The sequence below is a fragment of the Lates calcarifer genome, linkage group LG1 (genome assembly GCF_001640805.2).
Source record: "Lates calcarifer isolate ASB-BC8 linkage group LG1, TLL_Latcal_v3, whole genome shotgun sequence".
In the NCBI taxonomy this organism is placed as follows: Eukaryota; Metazoa; Chordata; class Actinopteri; family Centropomidae; genus Lates; species Lates calcarifer.
This window is the reverse complement of record NC_066833.1, coordinates 13,384,567-13,408,916: the sequence shown is the minus strand read 5'-3', so window position 1 is coordinate 13,408,916 and position 24,350 is coordinate 13,384,567. Positions and strand designations below refer to the sequence as shown.

The following is a 24,350-nucleotide window of genomic DNA, read 5'->3' as shown; positions in this document are numbered from 1 at the left end:
CGCCTCAGGACGACATGCCGATGCATACGGGCGATTGTCTGCACACACACACACACACACACCCCTCCTTGGAGATAGAAAGAAAAGAGCTAAGGGCAACCCATCCTCCTCTCTTTCTCCTCAAAGTCACCCCTTTCTCTCGTGCTCCATCCATAACTTGGAATCTCTCACTACCCCCCCCCCAAACGTCTTCTCTGCTAACTCCCATCACCACCCTCAGAGGAGACCCACATGTGCACCAAATTGAGTTGGTTATGGTTCAAGAGTCCCACCACCCCACATAAAGTTGCTCTCAGCATCAATATGAAATAAAACAACACAAATATATGAATATATGCTGGAGTGGAAGGAAGCCCTCTCTTCTGGGGTTAAAGAAATGAAATTGAGAACAGAATTTATGACACTTTGAGAAGCTATAAGGGTGATTTTATTGGCAGTATCCCCCTCTGTGGAGTGTTTCCTCATGACAGTTTGCATATTTGTGTGCCATGACCTAGGTAGGCTATGTACTGATACCATGCTCAGATACATTGACTAGTTGCATGCATTACATGCAAAAACACTAAAGGGCTAAACAGACAGACTAAAAGGAGGGAGAACCAATTAAAACTTTGCTTAGATTAAATATTGCTTGAATCCGAAAAATAAAATGCATGCAAACTGTAAATCATATGTGACTCACATGTGTCAACATGACTTCATTTCCTTAGCTTAACAGCCCAAAACAAGACATTTCTTTGTTGCCAATAAGCGTTTTCTTAAGTGTCTTTATGCTGCCTTAATAGGACTGTAGGAAATATTTCAAGTGTGGGTTCATTGGACACCAATAATTCAACAAAGTGGACTTATGTCTCAATAAAATTTCATTTATACAAAAAAGTTATTATATTTTGTTGTAGCTTCTATAACGACGTCTCTGTGCTTGTCACTACGGTCATTGCTAATGCCTGCATTATTTAATTATTTTTTATATATAACAAATGGGCTGACTGTAGAGCTACCACTGTCTGGCTTTTCCTAGTTTTGTTCTTTAGAGGTATTTGGGACATTGACATTCGACTGCTGTTTCTTTGTGCCCCCGATACCCACAGTCCCAAGACTTTGTGTGTAGTAGAACGCAAAACATTAATTCATTTTTGGCAGACAGAAATTTCCTAATCACGATGAGGCATTTTACAAGGTACAAGTGAAGGCAGCGTGAGAGTCCCGCCGTGACGTCACGTGGAGCCGTTGAGTCAGTCAGCTGAGGGAGGAACTCCGACAACAGAAAGTCAACCAGGAAACCGAGGCTGCTAAACTGACCCACCGCCCCGGTCTGACGACTAAACGGTGGTATTTACTTAAGGAATAACACGGTATATCAGTACAAGATTTGTTTTTCGCGTTTAAGTTGATACAAAGCAGCGACATGGCTTCCCTTTTCAAGAAGAAGACTGTCGATGGTAAGTTTGCTCTGTGTAAAAAGCTAGCTAACTTGTTTTTAGCCCGGCTGTGTTGTTCCATCTTAAATTAGCTCACTACATTAAACCCGTTTAACCTGTCCTGGGTCTGAGTCACCAGTCACGCTGATGGCTAAAGTCTAAAACTAGATTTAATGTAGCTCAAGAGAACTTGTTAATGTTGTGTATGGCTGGATTACAGCGTAACTCTGAACAACAAAATTTCTGCTGAAACTGTAATCGGCTGTTAGCTGTATGTTAAGTCCGTATAGGAAGAAGGTGTCTATTTTTCAAAATAAACTGACGACTTTTTTTGTTTGTACTAGATCGAAGGTTAACTACTTGTTTCCAGTGACTGAGCAGAAATCGGAAACATTTGCCCCAGTTATCATAAAATATGTGTCAAAACCTTTAATATGTCATTTAACTTGGATACATTACTGTCCATTTGTGTTTGACACCTGGACTCAAAAGCAATTGCCCTGCTTATCTTCCAAAAAGAAAGAAAGAAAGAAAAAATCAATCACAATTTAATCTCAAATGGTGTAATAAAATTGTAGAATGTAAGGAGAAGGCTGTCATGCTGTCATAATAGTGGGATATGTTAATTTTAGTTAGTAATGTGCAGGTGTCAAAATTCTGAAAAGCCTTTCGATCTTGAATATTTCAGTATTTTTCTCCAGGCTAGGTAATCATCCTCACAAGGTCAAAATGAAAAACTCTCAGCCTCTCTTTTGTCAAACTTAATGAATCGATTATTCTTTTTCAAATACAGATTATATTCACTCATGTGGCTGGATTTCCAGAGGCAGAGCAGACTTAACTTTATCTTTTCTGGACCCCACCTAAACTTATTTGTGTGGAGAGTACTATAAAAATATTGAGATATATTTATCTGAACATTTAACAATAGGAATCTGTTGGAAAAAAGCTAATCTTTTCACAGCACCGCCTACCTACCCCTCCCATCATTGTAATCCCAGTTTCGCTCATACCGATCATCTGCGTACAGTACTTACTGTGCTATGTTACCTCCACCTCCATGCCACGCCAGTGTCAAGTCTTCTCAGCTGTGAAGCTGTGACACTTCATAGTCCCCCATCCTCCAGTGGTCTGTATGGTCCGGTAGTTTCTTCAACACTTCCCCAGGTTGAGGTGGTTGAAGTGGTTTCTCGATGTTTGGCGAATGGAGGGAGGGGGGGTTGTTAGATCACACGTATTTGTAGGATGATATCCCTCCCACTTTTAGACGTTGGCGGACACGTCACCTTATACGTATACATGTGTCATTCTCACAAGTGGTCCAAGGCGCTGTGTGTCTTGACCAAGTTCATGATTGCTGAACTTTTTTTTTTTTTTTTTTTTTTTTTTAGAAATAATGTGGGTTTTTTGTTTCTTTTTGGCGGTTCACTTTTTTCCAAAAAGGAATATTTCTTATCATATAGCAGCTTTTGAATGCACAGCTGAATCAATTGTCTAGAAATCTATTCCTCAATATCTTATTCTATTTATTTATTCCAATGTAACATAGGCTCTTCCCAGCAGGGCCAGTCATCATGATCAGTTGTTCTGTAAATCTGTACACATCTCTTGTACATCTGGGGAAGAGGTCTGTTGTTCTTTCTGAGATTTCTCCCTGAGAGAGGGCAAAGGATGGAGGGTGGTGTGTGCTGTGCTGATTTTAAAGCCCTTTAATGTGTATCTTTTTAGGATATATGAATAAAACTGACTTTACTTAGCTAGATTAATTTATTTATTTCTGTATTAATTTATTATACATTGTAACTTTATTTAATTCTTAAGTTAGATGTAAAAGGTCTAAAAATATGCTGTTTATTAATACATCCAGCAGCACCTCAGAATTCAGATTGAACTGGACTTTATTTATTCTGTGGTCAGTGTCCAGACTAAGTGTTAAAAATGGAGCTGCTACAGCTGCAGCTGCAACTGTCTTTCTTTTCTTTCCCAGTGTCCTGAAGGTGCGTGTATGTGTGACACCATTTGCTTGAGTTAGCCCTTACTCAGAAGCTGTAGATGAATGTGTGACTTCAGGGTCATGCATTATCCCACTTTGTATTTGTGTGGGTGGTTTGAAGCTGACTTGATATTGGCGTGAGCTGTCCAAGCACTTCCACAGTTGGCAGCGTCAACATGCTGCTGATTACTGTGGTATTTTATGTGCATGTGGGCGCATACTCAAGCACGCTCGCTATTAAGGCACTAAATAGATGTTTGAGATTTATTTCACGCAGCTGACCGAGACCCCACCTTTTTCTAACCTTTGTTCACAAGAAATGTTGTGGCGTCCAAATTGAAAATTTAATTATCTTCACCACTGTACAGCACACTGAAAATACCCCAAGAAAAGAGGAAATGGTAGATGGTAGTTTACCTTTAAACCACATAGAAGAAGAAAAAAGATGATATTCCACATTCTTGCTACTGGTCTTTATAGACACTCTATGTTCAGCTGTCAGCTTCTGATTATGTAGGCTATGCAAGTCATGATTGGTGCTTATTTCAAGACTGCAGTTGTCTTACCATCACTCCAAACAGGGTTTTCATTTTATTTATTTTTTTCACCACAAGGGAGTTAAAGGAGTGAATTTTGACAAAGTGTTTTAGGTTGATTTTTTTTTTCAATTTCTTGTCAAAATACAAGTGATGTGACATTGAATATTTGTGATAGGCTGAAAAGTGAGTGTTATAAATATACAGGAATTATAGATTTGACAAAGTATTAAGTGACTTCCTGTTTCATTTCTGTCTCTCTTACCAAAGACATAATCAAGGAACAGTCAAAGGAGTTGCGTAGCACTCAGAGACAGATCACCAGGGACAGAGCAGCGCTGGAGAAACAAGAGAAACAAATGGTGGGACCTCACATGCGCACACGCACACACACACACACACACACACACACACACACACACACACACACACACACACACACACACACACACACACACAGACAGACAGACACAGACAGTGCTCCGGGAACAAAATATCCCTACTCAAGGCATTTTCCACAGATTTCTACACGTTGCATCAATGCTTTATTAAGACCCCCTACTCTCCCAACACAGACGCACTTACATCCATTTCCTATAATCTGGGACTGAGCCTGATTGGCTAATGGGCCTAAACGAATAGACAAGATAGATCTGGTATGGTGGCTTCGGGCAAGTAAGACCCCTCTCTGTCTCACACACACACACACAGACTTAGACACATTACACAATAAGGCTATATTCGCAGACACACGTAACATTTCCCCTCTCTGAAAGATGAAAGAAGCCGGTTGTGTCCTTGTCCTTGTTGTATTAAGTAAATATCACACAGGACATAATTATCTCCCTGGGGAATCACATCTCTATTCCTCATTAATGCTTTCCACTAATTAGTCTAGTTTTTTTTGTAAAACTTTGTTGCATGTTCTGAATAAAAGATACTTTCTCTAAGAAATGCTAATGACCTATATTTGCAGTTTAGCACAATCATGACTGTTGCCCCCCCACCATGCACGTTCTCAGTGATGCACATGCACACACTGTTTTAACAGTGGCAAGGCGCTTAGATTACCCCCTAAAGATCAAAGTACTTTTAAAGTCAAGTCGTTCATTTTCCATGCATTTTTATAGGACTTAAATTAGAAAGAGAATGGAGAAGAGAAAAGAAAATGTCATGAAAGTCCACATTTATGAAATTAGGATATGCATAAGTTCTTTTCCAGCTGAGCAAAAGAATTAATGTCCATTATTAAATTTGAATGTAAGGTCTTAAAGAGTGTAATCTTTTCACAGTGCAGGAAGGTTTCCAATACATGTGTTTTATTAATCACAGTTAGACTTGAAGTTGTATAGGAGTTAGATACTTGTTTCTCTCTCAGAAAAATCCAGTTTATTTTTCTTTGTCTTGGTTGCTAAACTAGGTCAGTTTTAGATCACACAGAAAAAATAAAATAAAATTTGGCTTCTTGAAACAAAAATACATTAGAAAGTAACATCTGTAAATTCAACACATTGTCCATCTGTTCAGAGAAATCTTCAGCATTCTGGCACTTGTGCAGATTCTCAGTTACTACCAGGCAAAGCCTACCAGCCGCCCATTTGTTCGCTGCATTCCTACAAATCAGGGAGAGCACTCTGTATCCATCACCCCCCCTCCATCTCCTCCCTCCTTTTCTGACAGGGCAGTAAATAAGGTATTATAAGCTCCACATCAGCAGCAGTCCCACTACGCTCATCTCTGTCTTTCCCCCATTAATTCAGTCATAGTTTTTCTGATGACAGTGCAGTTGACATTATTATTGTCACTTTTTTTCTTCTCACACAGCTCTAATTTGTTTTCTCCTCAGGATTAATTAGGTTTTTTTAATCCTCACAAGCAGCTGAATATGGACTGAGACTAATGCACCTGTTCTGTGTGTGTGCTTGTATGGATGTCTGTGCAAGAGACAGGGAGCCAGAATGTCTATTGCCTTTGTGCTATCAAACATTAATAATTGATTGTTATTTCCTGAAGAGGATGCTTTCAACACACACACGAAAAATAAACAAGACATGTTGGAGCAGTTGTACGTAGCGGTGCTGAGAGGCCTGGCTAGCTTACTGTAACCTGGAGCTCCACTCTTTTCTCTTGGGATGCTCACACACATTTATGCCCACACACACACACAGGATTCCTTTGGGCATCAGTGTATTTTCTGATGTTTACCAAAGCTAAAAGCATGTATTTGCTTGCCAGTGAGTAACATTTGATCCGGACAACTGTGTTTACTGTGTCTATATTTGCAAACATATCGGTCTCCTGGGAGCATTGTGGATTATGTTTGTTTATCAATACATACATGTGTATATGTGTGCATATTCATTTGTGTGTGTATCTCTAAAGATGTTGAGTGGACAAAACAACATTTCAAACTACACTTCATGAAAAGAGTATAGGAAGAAGAGGGCATGTGTGAGTTGCCCTACAATAACCTACAATATGGTATTCTTGTAGGGTTAGTCCTAAACCATCTATTGTTCTTAATTTATACATATGTACACAGGAACATTATCATTGACTGAAATTATAATTTTGAGTGGCAGACGACTGACTTACCAGTAAAACCAGCAGACTCAGGCAATCTTAGTAGCCTCATTGGCTTTGTTCAAGATAATTAAAACGGAATTTCAAACAATTAGTGGCTGCTTTCCCTGATGTCTGTGATAATGTACTCCATTCTTCCATTTTTCCTTAATATTTTGCACAAACTCACACTCATTTGCTAAATTTGCACACTGACATCACTAACAATATTAGTACTAAGTAGGAAAAGTTCAGACAAAATGTGAAAGTCTTATAAATGTCAGGGAAGTGTATCTAGTACTCAGATCCTATTCTTTCCCTCTCTAGGAGGCAGAGATCAAGAAAATGGCAAAGAGTGGTAACAAGGAGGCATGTAAGATCTTGGCCAAGCAGCTGGTTCAGCTGAGGAAGCAGAAAAACCGGACGTACGCTGTCAGCTCTAAGGTCACCTCCATGTCTACGCAGACCAAGGTCATGAACTCCCAGATGAAGATGGCCGGTGCCATGTCTGCTACAGCAAAGGTAAAATCCTAGACCCTGTCATTCAGTTCTGCTGGTAATTAACATGTATGTGTTACATGGCAACCATGTGAGACCAAAACAGCCTGCTGAGTTTATTTTTTATATGTCTTCATATTCATCTTAAAAAAAATAAATAAATAAAAACTGTGTGGACAGGTAGAATTCCTTAGTTATATGGGTTTACCCACATTTTGATTAATACTTAAGTGACTGTTTTAGACATTCATGTCACAAGTTCAGTGTGTCTCTGTTTTAACATGAACTAGTTTCAGTGTTTACTCGTATCAATATTTTAGTGTTGTAATTAAAGTTTTAATGTGGGATCTGTTCATGTTCACAACCAAGTCTTGTCACATTGTTGTTAATGAAGTGTGAAAGGTAGTAATTGGCTTGGAGCGATGTACTATACACAGTCAGACTTAGCAAACACAGACAGGTCAAATATAATTAGGCTACAGTTTAATGGAGTGTGATGAGGTGGGTGGGTGTGTGTGTATGATGAGGTGGCATTTGTGAGAGAGAAAATGTCTTAATTGTTTTATGTCAGACATTTGCAAAATTTGTTTATACACAACCCGAGCATGCTTTTCCTGGAAAAAAAAGTTGCAGCTTCCATTCAGTGGATAGTGTAGCACTTTCCATCCACAATATTGGAGGCTATGGGTTAGCATGATTTGGAGCAGTATGTCACCTACAGTAAAGTGCAGACAGGCATATATCTTCTCTGTTGTGTCTGGCTCAGCTATGAAAGTAGGCCACGTTTGTGCTGATCTTTCACAGGAAGGAAGGAGATGCATAATTTAGTCAAATAAATTAGCCCGTGTTCTTTTAGTACTTCTAGTATCCAATATATGCAGAGCAACTTTTCTCAAGCCCAGTTTCAACCAAGCTAGTATTTCCTTGGGACCCTCATCAATAATAAGTACAGAAATCATTCTTTCCTTTTGGGAAACTGCCATGTCTATATGAAAGGTAATTTACCCTAGAGTATTTTTGTAAGAATAAAAGTCCTCTGTTTCAAGACCACATGAGTCAAACCTTAAGTTTAGCTCAAGTTAAGTTTCTTCACATGTTTTATCACTGTCCTCCTATGGAAAAAGAAGAACATGTCTAAGAACCAACACAGGACAGTCCGACACATTCCAGCATGATGTGAGGTCTTGCATCCTCTTTTTTTTTCCTCATAATATGTCTCAATTAATCCTCATTCTTTTGTTTCATCAACAGACAATGCAAGCAGTGAATAAAAAGATGGATCCACAGAAGACCCTGAAGACCATGCAGGACTTCCAGAAGGAGAACATGAAGATGGGCATGACTGAGGACATGAGTAAGGACACATAATACACACATAGACAGACACAAAAAGCTCTGGTATTTACAAGCTTGCAGAAACCGGATTGTAAGGATATGTGTGAAAGGTGAGAGGAGATTGTTACAGTCTGTGCTTTGATGAGGGAAGGAGAAATTTTAAAATGTAACTTTGGCATGTGTATAAACAGCTTTTTAATTTCAAGTATAAATGCCATACATAACCGTCCACAGTTACAGGTATTTACTAATTTGAAGCTAAAATAGTATTCTTCAAAAAATTACCAAAAACTATCTCACTCTAACGTCCAGACTGTGACTGCAAATCAGTGTGTCTGACTTGCATTTATTGACCCTTCTGTCCTTATCTCTTCCCTCCCTGTCTCATTATCTGTCCAGTCAATGACACTTTGGATGAGATCTTTGAAGAGTCTGGCGATGAGGAAGAATCTCAGGACATTGTCAACCAGGTTCTGGATGAGATTGGCATTGAGATCTCAGGAAAGGTAAGAAATTCAAAATGAGAGACAGAGAAACTGCAGAGAAACTGCAACTGACCCTATACACACACACCTACCTACATACACCTTAACTTTATACTATCTACTGTTAGAAAATGCTTGGACAATGCTTGAACACATGGATAATACCTATCTCTTTTATTTCTATTTAAGCGTAATCACTATTAAGGTAGAAATTAAAGAAAACAGTAATAAAGAAGTTAAAACACAAAGTTTTACCACACGTTTTACAGATGTAACTAATTTTATTGGAGAATGATAAGCACTCCACATGTCTTTTACTCAACTGTTAAAATGTATTCCAGCTGCCACATGGTGGGGCTCGCCTTCAGCTCTTCTAGCTCTGAACATTGTGGTCTGCTTAACTGCCAGGCTCACCATCTGCTGTGTGTCTGGCTCCCCCTGGGGGGCTCTGTGAGTTATTACCTCTCAAAACACAAAAAAACAAACCCACAAATTGTCCAATAAATGAGCCCACAGCTGGAGAGAACAAACAGGCAGGTTTCATAAAAATCTGCAGAACAGTTTTTGTATTTAGGGGCGGTAATTATTTCCTGCTAAATCACAATAAAAGACGGAGCAGATATCGTATCATGCACTTTCTTAGAAAAGCAAAACAGTAAAGGCTTCCTCATCCAACCCTAAAGCTGAAAGGAAGTTACAAGACTCAAACAATCGTTTGGAAGAAACTAACATAAGCAAATAAGCAACCATCCTTCATTGTATTGTGTTTTGAATGGAAAACAACAAACACAGAGAAACAGCTATAGTTACACAGCAAATCTAAAGGTCATTTGATTTAAGTTTGAATTTAATTATGTCTTTTGATGGTACTGTACCAATGTTGTGACACTACCAGTCAAAAAGCCTTAAGAATGTTAAAGCACAGAAATATTTTACTATTAATTATTAACCAACAAATCACTTAGAGAAAGTTAAAAAGTGAAGACTTATCACTCAACCCTTTTTTTCTTCTAAAGGAAGATAAAATAAAAATAATGCTTGTTTAACTGACACCCACTTGCAGTAAAGCTTAGGGAGGTTATAGTAATTTAAAGGGAAATCACACATTATTTATGCAGCAAGAGTTGTTACATGGAGTTAAATATGTTGTTTTCCAATATAAGTGACAGTAATTGTGATCAATCTGACCAGGTCTTTCAAATTTGGCTTTAGAGAGGCAGTACACAGCTGCACATAGCAGCCAATCTTACAAGTACCAAGCTTTGTGATTGTGTACGTGTGTTAAGTTTGAGTTGAGTGTGCCTGCTAATGGGATGTTTTTGTGCCCATGTGCATTTTCCAGATGGTGAGAGCTCCAGCTGCAGGAAAGAGCGTCCCTGGCGCTGCCTCTTCCAAACAAGCCACCATTTCTGATGATGAGATTGAGAGACAGCTCCGAGCTCTGGGAGTGGATTAATTGTCCTCTTTGTATTAATGTTCACCTAACCAGAGCAACATTAACAGATATCGATAAAGACTCTGTCAGACATATTGGTTTTGTCAGGGCTCAGATGCTACAGGTGTAAAAAAAGGTGCACACCAACATACACACACACACACACACACACACACACACACACACAGGCACATACACATACGTTCTTCCACTCTTTGGCGGGTTGCCTTACAGATCGAAAACACAAACATCTCATTTATTTATGCGAAAATAATATTTATTATGACATCTAAGTGGCCACAGCCTGAAGGTGAACCAATAATAGATGCTAAAGAACCACCTACGATGTTGTTTACCACCCATCTCTGTCTTTATAAGGGCTACAGTGTATATGTTATCTTTTTTCCCATCTGATGTCTTGGTCAAACTTGAGTTAGTCATATAATAACAATAATAATAATAATCAGGTTTTAATGTGACTGAAGATAGATGGTACACAGTGATTTAAAAAGAGCTTAGGGGTTGTCAGGAAGCAGATGGAACTGTATTTTTCCTACTCACACTATTCACCAGCTATCTTTGTAGCCACCGGTTAATTCAAAACCCATCTGGTTTACTTTCTTCCTGAGGCAAACTACACTTGTTAAAACATTCTTTGGACAAGTTTTCTGTTATTTTGAGGGTAAAATGCTGCTGTTTGATTCCTCTGTCATTCAGGGGCATCAGAGATAGGAGACAGTTATTTTACCGTGTAAGTGAAAGGGAGAAAATACATCATCCCAGTCAAATACAGTCACCAAGTGGTCAACTAGATAATTAATTATCATGTTTTAAAATCTTGTGGGTGTGCTGCAAAAGGTTGTGAACACATATGCATGTGAAATGTGTAACTGACATTGATGCCTTTGGGCTACACTAAGGCCTTTATTTTACTTGCATGAGATGATGAGACAGATTGATCTGAGGGCAAACTGGCAAGCATTTAATTAGCACTGCTGAAGATGCAATGCTGCACAGACTGTGAGACAAATCTAAACAAACAAATTGGGACTAATGAAAATCCGACATATCAAAGTTTTGAATCGATTGTTTGATACTACTGAGTAATGAAATTAGTTTTTTTTGTGGCTTCTTGGTTGATGCTTGCTCTCTGATTGTGTATCTTGTATTGGACTTGGGATTTATACAGTGATTGTAGGATGGCAGTGGTCCTGCAGTCCCTCTTCTCTCTTGGCTGCTGTGCAGTTACTGTCATTTGTTATTTTAAGCTGCCTCACTCACAAACATACACACACACACACACACACACTACGGCGACAAAAATGATGGAAGTGTTTGCTAAAGTGACACTGTGATCTACGAGATGTTTTCTCTTTGTCAGAGCTGAAGTGGATTCCTCTATACAGTGATTTGTTAATGTCAGCCAGCTTCAGGCTTTGTGAGAGTGATAAAGACATCTGCTCACGTTAATGTAGTCTTTGTCGTCCTCTCTGTCCGATCTTTTGTTTCCACACTGATTCCCATTGCCAAAATAGATTAAAAATGTTTTCAGTCTTGCATGTATCTGACATGTTCAAGTCACAGTTCATTGAAAATCATTCTTATCTCGACCTTTTAACAGTCTTCTGTGATTGTGAGTGGAAACAAGTTTTGACATTGACTGCTATTCCAAATTCCCACTTTTTGAAAGATGTATGTATACTCATCTTTGTTTCCTTCTTCGTCATTGTAAAGTGACCCTGTAAAGGATTTATGGCTTTTATAAGGAATAAAGTTTCTTCAGGTATAATACGGTAATTGTACTATTTTTTTGTAATTCTGTATTTTATTATTATTATTATTTTCCTTTTTAGATTTTTACGTTTTAAGTAACTGGGCAGCACAGTGGTGCAGTGGTTAGCACTGTCGCCTCACAGCAAGAAGGTTCCGGGTCTGCACCCCAGTTCACTCGGGGCTTTTCTGTGTGGAGTTTGCATGTTCTCCCTGTGCCTGCGTGGGTTCTCTCCGGGTACTCCGGCTTCCTCCCACAGTCCAAAGACATGCATGTTAGGTTGCCTGGATGGATGGCTATGTGTTTTAAATAGCTGCTCCGGACAGCTATTGATTCTCTTTCATTTACATATGGACTGCAGACTCTTGAAACCTGCTTAAGTGGCACCATTGGAGTAGAGCAGTAGTGACTTAAAATCAGTTTGCAAGATGTTCATATCATGCAGAAATACAGGGAAATAAATAGGTGGCTAGAGTGTGTGGGACTTGAAGTATATGGGGAAAAATGTACATTTTTAGTAATAATGCATCATGTTCAGCATACAGTCTGCATTCAGATGTATAGAAAACTGATTAGTTGCTGACATCTTGGGTGTGGTATGGATACAGTGCTCTCTGAACATACAGATGTGTATCTTCCAAGAGCAGTACAATTAAAACTTTGGGCATCTGTGGCGCCAGCCCTAAGAAGCTTCATATTAGCTTTATCATCTTCAGTGTACTGTACTATCACTTTGACCCTGCTGCATTTATTTCCTCTGACAGTACTCTGGTTAGACAGCCGTACATGAATCACTGCAGGGACTGCTTCTTTCTGAATTAAAGTGTCTTCTGGCTTTATTCATGAATTCACCTGCATGAATTGTACGGTTCATGCTGTACACCTCTCTCTCCTCATGTATGTATTCATGGTGTAATATAACAACTTCAGTATAAGTGAGAGACGGAACATGTGGTTCATCATAAAATAAGTAAGTTTATTGTTTGGTAGATATGAGTTAAACTGATTTACCTCTCAGTGTCTAGGAACTGGAAGGGACAATTTCTAACCAGATATATCTTTGGCAAATTTTGTTTTTAACCAGTTGAGTAAAAGCACTTCATATCTGTCTGACATTTTTATATGTCACATATCTTCATTCATCAGTTTTTTATGGCTTTTCCAGAGACCAATTAATGGTCTCTGATATAAAGTTGAATATCAAGGCCAAAGTTTTTCTGAGAGGGAGTGAGCTTGTTTCTTCACTTTATTAAGATGTTTCACATCAGTCATCCCAACCAGGTCAGAGTCGTGACTGACTGGTGTTTGTCTTTGTATGACACTTTGTCAAGGCAGCAACGGCAAAAGCATAACATCAACAAACATGAAAAATGAATGCTACCTTACAACTTCAGATCCTTTTGTTGACAGTATTGTCAAAATGTTTCACATATCCCTGACTTCACTACACTGTAAGTAGATCAGCATTATATATTAGATCTCAAATAAATAGGTTGTTGTGAAACTTTAAATATATTACTGTTTTGACCACGGCTATATTCATTTAAATAAAGCATCATCAAACATTTTTCAGTACACTGAAAAGTAAATAAAAAGAGGGCACAGAGGCATCAGCACTAATCACAAATACACTAAATACAGACAACTACAACACAAAGAGTCAGTGAGTGAATGCAGATGTTAATGTAGAAGACTCTTGCACAAAAAAAAGGATAAAGTTAAGGACAGAATTGCTAAGTCTGTTTTTAGAAAGGCACAGGGCTGATGGATAAGAGCACTCATCTACAGTCAGGTGCTGATGGATTCAATGATGTCTGATCTGTGTGTGTGTAATATTACTTTCAGTATTCACATAGCAAACAAGGCACAACCGAGATTCATCCTTCCATCCATTTCTTATATCTATATCATTTCTATATCATCTAGCTGCTCGGGGTTTGCGGGGGGGCGGCTGAGATTCAGTACATTTAAATGTCAGGACTGGTGCATATTATGCAGTTGATGAATACATTTTACATCGTATCTTCACAGTTTCAACTTTGAAAAGGAAAACTTATTGACTCGGTTGCTCTTTGACATTTATACATATTTTTTCAAATAGAATTTTTCTGAGACATACGAAGGTTAAAATACTGCAAAGTTTCTATTCTGGTAAATAAAAAACAGCATAAAATGGAATAAAGAAAACTGCAATGAGGGATGTCTGTAGGGACTAAACTGGCATTTACTGCTGACACAAACAAAATTGTATTGGAGTGTATTACTTTATTTTATTTTTTGTCAGGGTGACTGTTTTTGGGACATATATTCTCATCTGAAGTTTTAAGTGCATCAGCAGCTGCTTACTGCAGGGTGAGGGCAGTTTTTATTATTAGCCTTTTCCATGTCCTGTTCAGTAAAATCCTCCCAATTCACATTTGAGAGACATTTGATTTAAAAGTAAAACATTTTCCTTCACTGTGTCCGTAAAGGAGCCTCAATCAGTGATCACCACTCTCTCTATGTGAGCTTTCAATTACGTCATCGGCCTTTGTGTTTTACTCATCTGTGCTATGCAGTTTGGACTAATTTTGGTCAAACAGGAGCTGAGGCTGAGGCTTGTTTTAACCCGTTTCTCCCTTTGGCGTCGGTTGCAGAACCAGACTCTGACCACCTCTTTCTCCAGGTGGAGGCCTTTAGCTATCCGGGCTATTTCTTGAGAGGATGGCTTACTTTTCTCCACAAAGCTGTGCTCCAGAGCCTCTTTCGCTCCCAGGCTGAAGAAAGGGAAAGATGAACTTTATGAAATTAAACATATATATGTATGGTATGCTTTGTATGTTTGGTCCTTACAGTAAATACCTGATAGTTGTTCTCCTTTTTCTCTTTCGTTCATTCATTCCTATTTTATCGTTGTACAAGGCTGTGGGAGGGAAAATATGTTGTTACTTTAGTATACCTTTTTTTTTGTCAGACTTTTCCTTAAATCTTTGCTTTCACTGTGTGGAATTCTGAGTAGTTTTACCTCCTCAGACCTCTAAGGACTCACTCTCAGTATAAACTGCGCACACATTGTTTAATATTGAGGGGTTATAAGGCAAAAAGGTTGGGGATCATCATCTTGGATGATGTACAAGCCACTGTTGAATCCTCATAATCATGCAAAGAGAGCTCAGCTATAATACAGTAATATCTAACAGATCCTATCACACTAATGAAAAGTACTTGTTTTACTTTATTGAGATAAGATAGAGCACATTTACATAAATGCTCTTAAAGGAGGTGGAATAGATGTGGGTGACTCACCACCAGCCAGCTCAGCTTCGTTCAGCCATTTTGTCAGAATGGCCTTGAGTTTGCAGGCATTCTTAAAGCTCAGCTGCAGATTTTCAAAGCGGCAGATTGTGGTCTGGCTGAACTCCGAGCCATGCACTGCAGCAAGAGCCTCGCCTACATTAGTCTGGGTGTAGCCTGGAGGTCAAAATGAAACACAAATCAAAATACTTTATTGGGCAGAGAAGTAGCTAGGTGAGTGCAAACGTGGAAACATTTATGGTGTGGTATCTAATTGGTGCAGCTGGACAGGGAGATCATTTCAAGTTATTTTTAAAAGAATCTCACCAAGTTTGATCCTCCGTATCTTGAAGTCATTGGCGAACATCTCCAGCTCTCGAATCTGTGGGGAGTCCATGGCAGGGGCATCATCAGGGTCCCTCATGCTCTTCCTTTGGGTGTCGCTTTTCATCTCACCAACACTGGGGCCCCCCGGGGCCTCATCAGTTGAGAGGAGGACCGAGGGCAGTGAGGAGAAACCATGGCTTAATGCACAAGAGCCACTATTTAGACCATGATCAGGAAACTTGTACAAGCATGGTGTAAGAGACCCTGGAGAAATTGAGAGGGAAGGAGAGAGAGAGAGGGAGGGACAGGGCATTAAGAGAAAGCTTGAGAGAAAAAAATTAGTTGGTAGGAGACGCAAAGGAAACCTTCAGACTGTCAGGAGGATACTTAAAGCAGAGTGGCCACTATTCCCATATGCATCCAATGAGCACTGAACACACTGAACTACTGGGAATAAAATTTTGTTCATTCATCATTTTGCTTTGACAGCCAGTATATTGTATGTTGTATTGTATGTATGAAATGTGAGAGTATGACAAGGTTTAAGCCTATTCACATCCTATTCCTGGATTTAAAAAAATAAATTAATTAACAAATGTCTTGTAAATTTTGTGAAACTCCAAATAGATCATGTAACACTTAAATTTTGCACTTTTACACTCACTGTCAGTTCACTGACTGACAGAAACAGTGAGATGACTTTGAAAGGTCTGAAAAAGCTATTATGTGACATCAAATTGACATTAAATAATTCTTGTGTGGATTTGGTGAATAGGTGTTCTTTCCTGTGTCCCTTAACATAATAAATTCCAGTTTACCCACAATTTTAACAAGCCCTGTTCACATTTCTTGCCAGAATCTTCTTTGTCCTTGGCTTCCCTGTTGCCACACAAAACCGTGTTCATTTCTTACTCTAATTTCTACAGGTGGCTGTTAATGTGGAGTGGTTAGATGCAGTGGAGCTGGTGGCTGTTGCTGTTAATCACTAGTTTCTTTTTTTTGTTAGCATTAATGGCAGATCACTGCCAGAGTACCAGATGGCTGGATGGCTAATTGTAATGTGGAATACAATGCTCCCCCTTGCATCACCACTCCACACAACTGCAGCAGAGAAATAGAATTGCATTGATGCATTTTTACTAAAAATATGAAATTAATCACACTACATCATGTTCATCACATAAGACCAGACCACAGGCACCACCTAGTGTGTAATAAAAGAAAGAGATTGCACGCTCCTCACAGTAACAATGTTGCTGAGACTGTGTTTATAATGAACAATGCAACACTCCCCTCTTGTGTTGGTGGGATTGCAGTGCAAACTGTATTACACAACTGCAGTAACTGAATTTACAGATCCAGTGATCTAGTTGAAATTAAGGAACTCTGATGATAGTTTAGTAGGGGCACCCAGCCAAAACTATAGCAGTCTAACAGAACAGCCCTGCAATAAATCCTTCCTTTGTGACAGTCATTATGTTGATATTTTTATTGAAACTCTTTTCAGTTTCCAGTTTTTTGTCCACACTATCTATATCAGTGATGATAGGATCAATATTCAGAGTGAAATGGCTGCTTCCACAGTCACTCAGCTAATCAACATTCACACAGATTTCATCTTAACCTCTCATCGACTTTGCGCAGGGCAATGATGTATCTATCCTTCTACTAAATAAAGATGAGCAGCGACTGCTCAGTTGTTCATCTCTTTTAAACTGAGCATGTAGCACACAGCTACATCTTCTCCACTGAGTCTAAGATGATGACATCACTTCAAAAGCTTCATCTGAAAATATGATGTACAGTAACTAAATGTTACCTGACTACAGCAGTGTTTTAGCCATTTTGGGTCCTCTCTGGAAGAATACAGTGGCAGGAATACTAAATGCAATAATAGCCCTCTCAATCCCCCTGTGCAAAATGGTTGGGCTTCCAAAGTGGAACACAGAAAAGGATGCTGCCATTGACCCGCTGAATTGTTCAGTTGAATCTATTAACCAGCTGGAGAGCAAAGTAGCAGGTTCTACACCACAACTGCATGCATCTGTGACTGTCTCTTGCACTCGATGAGGTTGGACTCTCTCTCTCGAAATCTATTTTTAAGGCTAGGAAATAAAGTCCAGGTACAGAAAACCATATGTTTTCCTTTCTGTGATTGCCTCTAATTTTAAGCTCTTTATAGAGCTTAGAATCTGCAGGTTTCTCTTAAATTGCTGTTGTTTAAGACACTAGTTTTAACATCAACATCAGAAAAAAGAACGAGCACCCTATTAAAAGCATCCCAGAACCTCCTTTGTTTTCTATTTTTGGCAAGAGATTTGGGGCAAAACTCTTTACCCTTGAGAACAACAACAGTTTCTTTAGGTTCTAGGTGATTCAGCTTGAGGCATTCCATTTTCCACATCTGTGCCTGATGCCTGCTCTGATGTTCCCTAGATAGTGTATGAACAGCTAAGCCGTGGTGCACACAGCAGCTGTTTGTGTGCTGTGGAGACAGACTGGGCAGCAAGCTCCTTTCAAAACACATGTGGATTCAGTGGGTTTGAGAAAGCACCTCACAAGCCATGGACGTGGACCCTCCAGTTACACCATCCATAGAGTGTAGCTGCATCAGCAGCAAGCAAACTGGCAAACATGCTGACTTGATACCACAAGGAAAGCTGCATTAATATGTCTTAATATATCTTTTTGCCCACTGAACAAGTTTTTATAACCTTATAAAGTTGTTCTGGCCAATGTATTAGCAAACAGGTTCTTGTTTTCATATCCAGCAGATAGGGACCAATATTATTATTCATTTTTGAGTCATGTTTCTGGTTGCCTGATAAGTCCATATTCACTTTCATTTTAGCTCTGTTTTGGTCTTCACCAACTAGAGAGGAAAATGTCTGGCCCTCCAGCTACTAAGTGCTTTGCTCTGTGCCGTCTCCTGTGGCTGAGAAAAGGTTGATGCAATAAAAAAAGATACAAAAACTCCATAGAAAGTAACAGAGGAACTGCATGGTTGATAATTGTCTGTGGGTTCATGAGGCGAACACCTCTTACATTAGTCATTTGATCCACTGTTAATGTAAAAAAAAAAAAAAAAGAGATTAGATTTGGAAAAAATATTAGAGCAGCTTTAAAAATGAAAGGTCTAATTTCTTCTCTGACCTCAACTCTCATAATTACACAGTTCCGTTTAATGCTATTAACTCAGCTTCTGCCCTTTCCTCTAAAATATCCCCCTGCCGAGCACTGATGTTGACCACTTTGAACAAGTTTCATTGTGTCATTGTTTCTCACATGAATTCCACCACTTTCACACTTAACATGCCTCCTACTAAATTTCTTAAGGGTTTTTTTCTAATACAGTTGGTCTCAGTCCTCTAATTGTTAATACTTCCCTTATTTAAAGCTGAGCAACATTTCTATTGTCTTAAACAATTATCTTCCCACATGCCTTTTCACATTCTTTTCTAATGTTGAATACAAAAGCTGCAAACCGGTTGATCTCACTCAAGCTGACTGTTAGGGTTAGGGTTATAGAGGGTTATATTTGTCATACCTTCAATCTGCCCCTCAACAGTACAGAAAGTTAATTAAAGTGACAAATGATATCCTCATGGTAGCAAAAGTAGGCAATTGTTTAATTCTAATCCTAATGTTTTTCAGCACAGCTTTTGACATGGCAGACCATACTATTTTATTAGATCATTTACAGGAGTGTGTCAGTGTCACCAGGTTTCTGCTTGAGTGGTTAGATTCCTACTTTTTAACAGCACTGTCTGTTAAAGGAAGCAATTTTATTTCCTCTGTAAATGCTAATTGTTCTGTGCCACCAGGGTTACATTTTAGGTCATATTCTTCTTGGTCTGTATTTGATCCTACTTGGTTAAAGCATATGTAATTGTATTAGCTCAGTTATACCTTCTTGAACAAAGAAATTCATCAAAAGTTTTATTCTTTTAATTTACTTTAGACCTTGAAAGGTTATTCATGTCTTTATTCTGTATTTTTCACTCTTTAATTTGCATGAATTAGTATGCAGGACTGTACAGTGTGGCACCCTGTCTGATAGACTCTACTTGTTGAATATGTCTGGCTGTTTCTTCTAGTCTGTGTTCATGTCTGGGACACAGAAACTACAATGGTGTCACAGAGTGGTTACACTACACTACACTACACTACAAAATGCCATCTCTGATCTTGAGTTGTGAACACGAAACAGAGAGATCATGAAGCTACTTTCCCAGCTAGAAGAGAGTGCACAGTGTGCACAGTAACAATTGCTATTTCAAAGTGATTTCAGAGAGAGGGAGGAACATTACTATTTTACGAGACAGTTGTGACTGTAGTCTAGATTTAAATCCTAGTGTGAAGAATAGATACCTGAAAATGTTATTATCAACTGAGTTTTAGTTTCAAAGCATATTGATTGTGTAAAAACATTGCACTGCACATTAGCCTCAGTGTGAAATACTATTGTTAAAAAATGCTTTGTTTGATCACATGCTAAGTGTAAGTCTAAGACTGATGACTGACCTGAGTTTGTCTCCTTATGCTGCAAAAAACAGAAAATTTCTCATCACTAATACCATTCTTTGAGACAGTTTTCACACAACTACTTTTATATTCACATTCTTGCTCTGAGAGAGAGAGAGAGAGGGAAGAAGTGGCAAGTTGTCTTTGACAGTTATGTTTAACAAGTGCACTAAAGAGCTCCAGCGCCAGGTGAGGTAATCAAGTCTGAAATTGATTTTAACTGGTAGCAGATTTAAAATTAAATGGAGAATAAACAAATTGTCTGCTCAATTTACTGGGTTTAACTGCAGGCCAGGAGAGAGAATGATTGTCTGTGTGTGTGTATGTGGAGAGAGTGTGTATCTGATCATTACCTTGCAATGGGTTTGCACCGCTCACCATGTTAGGGTGAGGGACACCACAGGTCTGCAGGATACGAGTCTGAGAAATGCTGGCAGAGAGCATCTCCTGAGCTACAGGGAGAGAGAGAGAAAGCAAGAGAGAGTGGCCTTTGTTATCATAATTATCATTGTCAACAATCATCATCACGACATCTTTACCATAATCATTTGTGTTAGTACAGTGCTGTTATATCTTATTTGACTGAACACTCCAAACTTAAACAAGAGTCTGACTATATTGATGTCTCCACATGTGACACTAGAGCTGTAAATCCATATAGAGTAAGTCATCGTCTCCATTATTATCATTTACAGTATGTCATCAGATTAATACCGTTACCCTTCCCATAAATCATCAACAGCACCATTATTTAATGTCAGTACTGCAATTGCTGCAAAGTAACATTTTAATCAGCAGCAATTAAAATAATCTAGGGCTATAAACTCACAATTATTTCAACTGTTGAATAATCCGTTTATGTTTTATAATTGATGAATAATTTAGTATATAAGATATCAGAAAAATTAACATTTCCTAAGGTGACATTTTCAGACTGATTTCTTTTTTCCAGCCAACAGCCCAAAACCTAAAGATATTCAAAAACAATGAAGAGAGAAATAAATGACCTAAATGATTTTAATTGATTTTGTTGATCAACTACCCAATAAATTAAATAACAGTTTCACCACTAGATTTATCAGAGCTTTATTATCTTGGTTGTCACAAATGCCACTGCGACTACTCACCTGCCATCATGCCATAGGTGGCCTGCTGGTTGCTGTAGTGACAGGGGGTGACTGGGTAATGTAGGCTTGGGGGACTGTTGCCAAGAGTGGTGCTGAGGGAGGAGGTGGGCAGGTGCATGTGGGAACGCTTGGAGGTCTGACCCAGGGACAGCCCAGATGATACTGATGGGGACAAATGTAGTTACAGTCTGAGCAGAGAACAAAAGATCAGCAAACCGAGACGTGCAGAGACATGCTAGTTTGGATTTGAGAGGTCCAGACTGTGATGCAACTGGTAAGAGCTTTAAATTTGAAAACTGCTGTTTTTAAATTGGAACTGCTGATAGCTGCTGTTACATTTTGTTTAAATAAATGTTTCTATTTTTTTTCTATTCTATTCTATTTTTTAGGTACTAAAGAGTGCCCATGGGAGTGCGTCTGACCTAACAATAACACCACAGACATTAATGTTCACACGCAAATGAAAAACTTTCCCCTAAAAGCCCATTCAAGACATTCCTTTACCTCTCTGATCAGAAATATGTATAAGTAAAGTGTTTTGACTAGCTTTGCTCACAAAGAATTCATTACATCAGACAGAAAGAGAGAGAAGGATGAAGATGATGATGGCTAATATCTGAGTTTTTACCAGGGCCAATATCACCCCAATATATCTCATTCTTGTGCAGACGGAACTGGGGGAGATCAGTTACGGTAAAATATAAAATTGGATCTCAGTGCAGCTCTGGTTTGAAATGAACCTATGATGAACACAGAGGTAGTGACAAATCAAATATGTACTTCTAAAACCAGGGGAAATTCATTGAGATGGTTTGAAGTGTTATTATGACGCCAGTTGCCAGCAAGAGGATGACTTCTCTTTAAAGACTCTGATTTGCAGGCCATTGCGAATGCTCTTCTCTGCTAAGTGTATTTAAATAGAGCTGAAAACTATCCTGGTTCGCATCCTCTGCTAATCACATTAATTATTTATTTGTCTTTTTATGCAGCTCTAATGCATTCATACTGGTGTTGTTAAGATGCACTCTGCGTTATGGTTTATGAGGCTGTTTTAAAAAAGACAATAAAATACTGTACCACTGCGAAGAATCCTGCTGTAAATATGAATTGTCCTTATTCCATTTTTACAAATCTTACTTATGTTAGATGGCCACATTGCACATTTAATTCATAGATTCACTGGAAGTAAAAACAAACAAATATTGGCCAGGTCAGCGTTTTTTAGCAGCAAAACAACATTCTCAAAATACCATGATTACCATATTGTCTGAGGGGAAAAATCCATTTTACTCATTATGTTTAACCTGCTGCTATATACAGTAGATGTAGTGTGTGACTAATGTTCTGCATGATCTAATCCAGTCTATTCTAAGCAATAACAATCAGCAGGCACTAAAATCCTCAGGAAGTTTTCTTCACAATGCTCCATCGAGAAAAAAACCTTAGGGATTTTGTCATACTGATAACATATCCTCAAAGCAATTATCCACTGAGTAGAGACAGCTGGGCCAACCCAGCTGATTAGATACATTTACATAATTTGGATTGGATTTGAATAAATGTATTTTTCAATTCAATTCATCATCCTCCTCCCCATTGCCTGAGAACACAACTGTGCCTTAATAATGATTCATCAGTGGGGTGGCCGAGCACAGTTGGGTCAATTATAGGGCTATAGGAGCAACTTGTAGCCCTACATGAGACATGACTCACCTGCAGCACCCAAGGGACTTCCTAAATAATCAATGGTATACTCACTATAAACACAAATAAATCCCTGCAGAATGCACTCATCTACACTTTGTCCCAGCAAGAAAAGGCACAATGACAAAACCCTTGAGGTGGAAGACTGAAGTAATTGTTAAAGGCCAGTCTTCTCGCAGTTGTCATCTAACATCATCAACACTATGTAGGTTATGGTTCATATCATTAAAGAGTTTTCATCCTCCTCTAAGCCTAATTTTGTGCATAACAAATTATTTAAAGGTAACACACACGAGAAAAGAATGAATGTTTAACATTATATGACAGAAGACAATCAAAGCCCAGCATACCTGTTGAAACCATGCTGTGTGCATGAGAGGTGGCCGGCAGGCAGTCACTGGTAGAGGCGTGATGCATGAGGATTGGCAAGGCTGAATCTCCTGCCAGTGGAGTGAAAGAGTCTGTGCTGAATGCCTGACATGCCATTTTTCTTTGGCTTCTCAAACTCAACTGATCCCAACGGTACACTAAAGTTTGGTGTGGTCCCTTGAATGATCTCTTTACTTGCCTTCTCTTGCTTTATTTGGTCTTGTCTCCCATTGCTACTTTGCTTGTCCTTTGTCTTTTCAGATCTTGTCCTGTTGAAATCTGCTTCCTTGCCTTCCTTTCTCGTGTCTTGTTATGTGTTGTTGCTCTTTGTCTTTCGTCTCGTCTTCTTTGGCCTTGCCTTGTTCTGTCTTGTCTTTTTGTAGTCGCGTCTTGTCTTTTTTCACCCCTTGTACTGTGTTCTTCTCCTTTTGTCTCCGGCTCAGTCAAGCATACTTCTCTCTTAGTCACTTGGGACTATACAGGTAGAAGACTGTGATATCTTTTCTTTCTCAAAGAGAAATGGATGTCAGCACTTCAGCCCAAACTCTTCACAGTTTTTGGCACAACTCTGCCCTCAGCCAAGACTCTCGAAGATGAATTACTGAAGTTAGACTTCAGGTTGAAGTTACCACCACTGGTATATCTGTTCAAAGGCGTTTCTTAGGTACTGAGATTTTTCTCATTAGGGCCTCTTCCATGCACCTCCCTATCTCCGTTGTCTAGTAGATATGCAGATAAGCCAGAGTCTGTCATGCCCTCAGCTTTTTGCTGCCCTTATCTACTGCAGGTATTTATATCCCACCCATCTACAACTAACCACCCATCTCTCAACCTATGAGGTCCCCTATTTCCTATAAAGCTGCTCACCCCCACCTACTGAGCCCATGTCAGTGCTGTTATTGCTTGTGTTTGTCCTTACCTGCGTTCTTCTCATCCCGCTTCCAAATCCAGGATTAGGGTACAGAACGGCTGAGAAACCCGATCCCCTCC

The 24,350-nt window shown here is 39.0% G+C and overlaps 2 protein-coding genes across 2 annotated transcripts; one reads left to right on the top strand and one right to left on the bottom strand.

Moving 5' to 3' along the window:
- The first annotated feature begins 1,235 nt into the window (after positions 1-1,235).
- chmp2ba (charged multivesicular body protein 2Ba) lies at positions 1,236-12,056 on the top strand. Its single transcript, XM_018701665.2, has 6 exons — positions 1,236-1,442; positions 4,221-4,312; positions 6,840-7,034; positions 8,262-8,364; positions 8,745-8,851; positions 10,173-12,056. The coding sequence occupies exons 1-6, from the start codon at positions 1,409-1,411 to the stop codon at positions 10,284-10,286; spliced, it is 645 nt and encodes a 214-aa protein (XP_018557181.1). The 5' UTR covers positions 1,236-1,408; the 3' UTR covers positions 10,287-12,056.
- pou1f1 (POU class 1 homeobox 1) lies at positions 10,365-24,105 on the bottom strand. The gene is made up of 7 exons (XM_018701662.2): positions 23,342-24,105; positions 21,288-21,449; positions 20,514-20,612; positions 15,637-15,900; positions 15,322-15,486; positions 14,878-14,938; positions 10,365-14,792 (listed from the first exon to the last, which is right to left on the bottom strand). The coding sequence occupies exons 1-7, from the start codon at positions 23,475-23,477 to the stop codon at positions 14,552-14,554; spliced, it is 1,128 nt and encodes a 375-aa protein (XP_018557178.1). The 5' UTR covers positions 23,478-24,105; the 3' UTR covers positions 10,365-14,551.
- Positions 24,106-24,350: the final 245 nt, after the last annotated feature.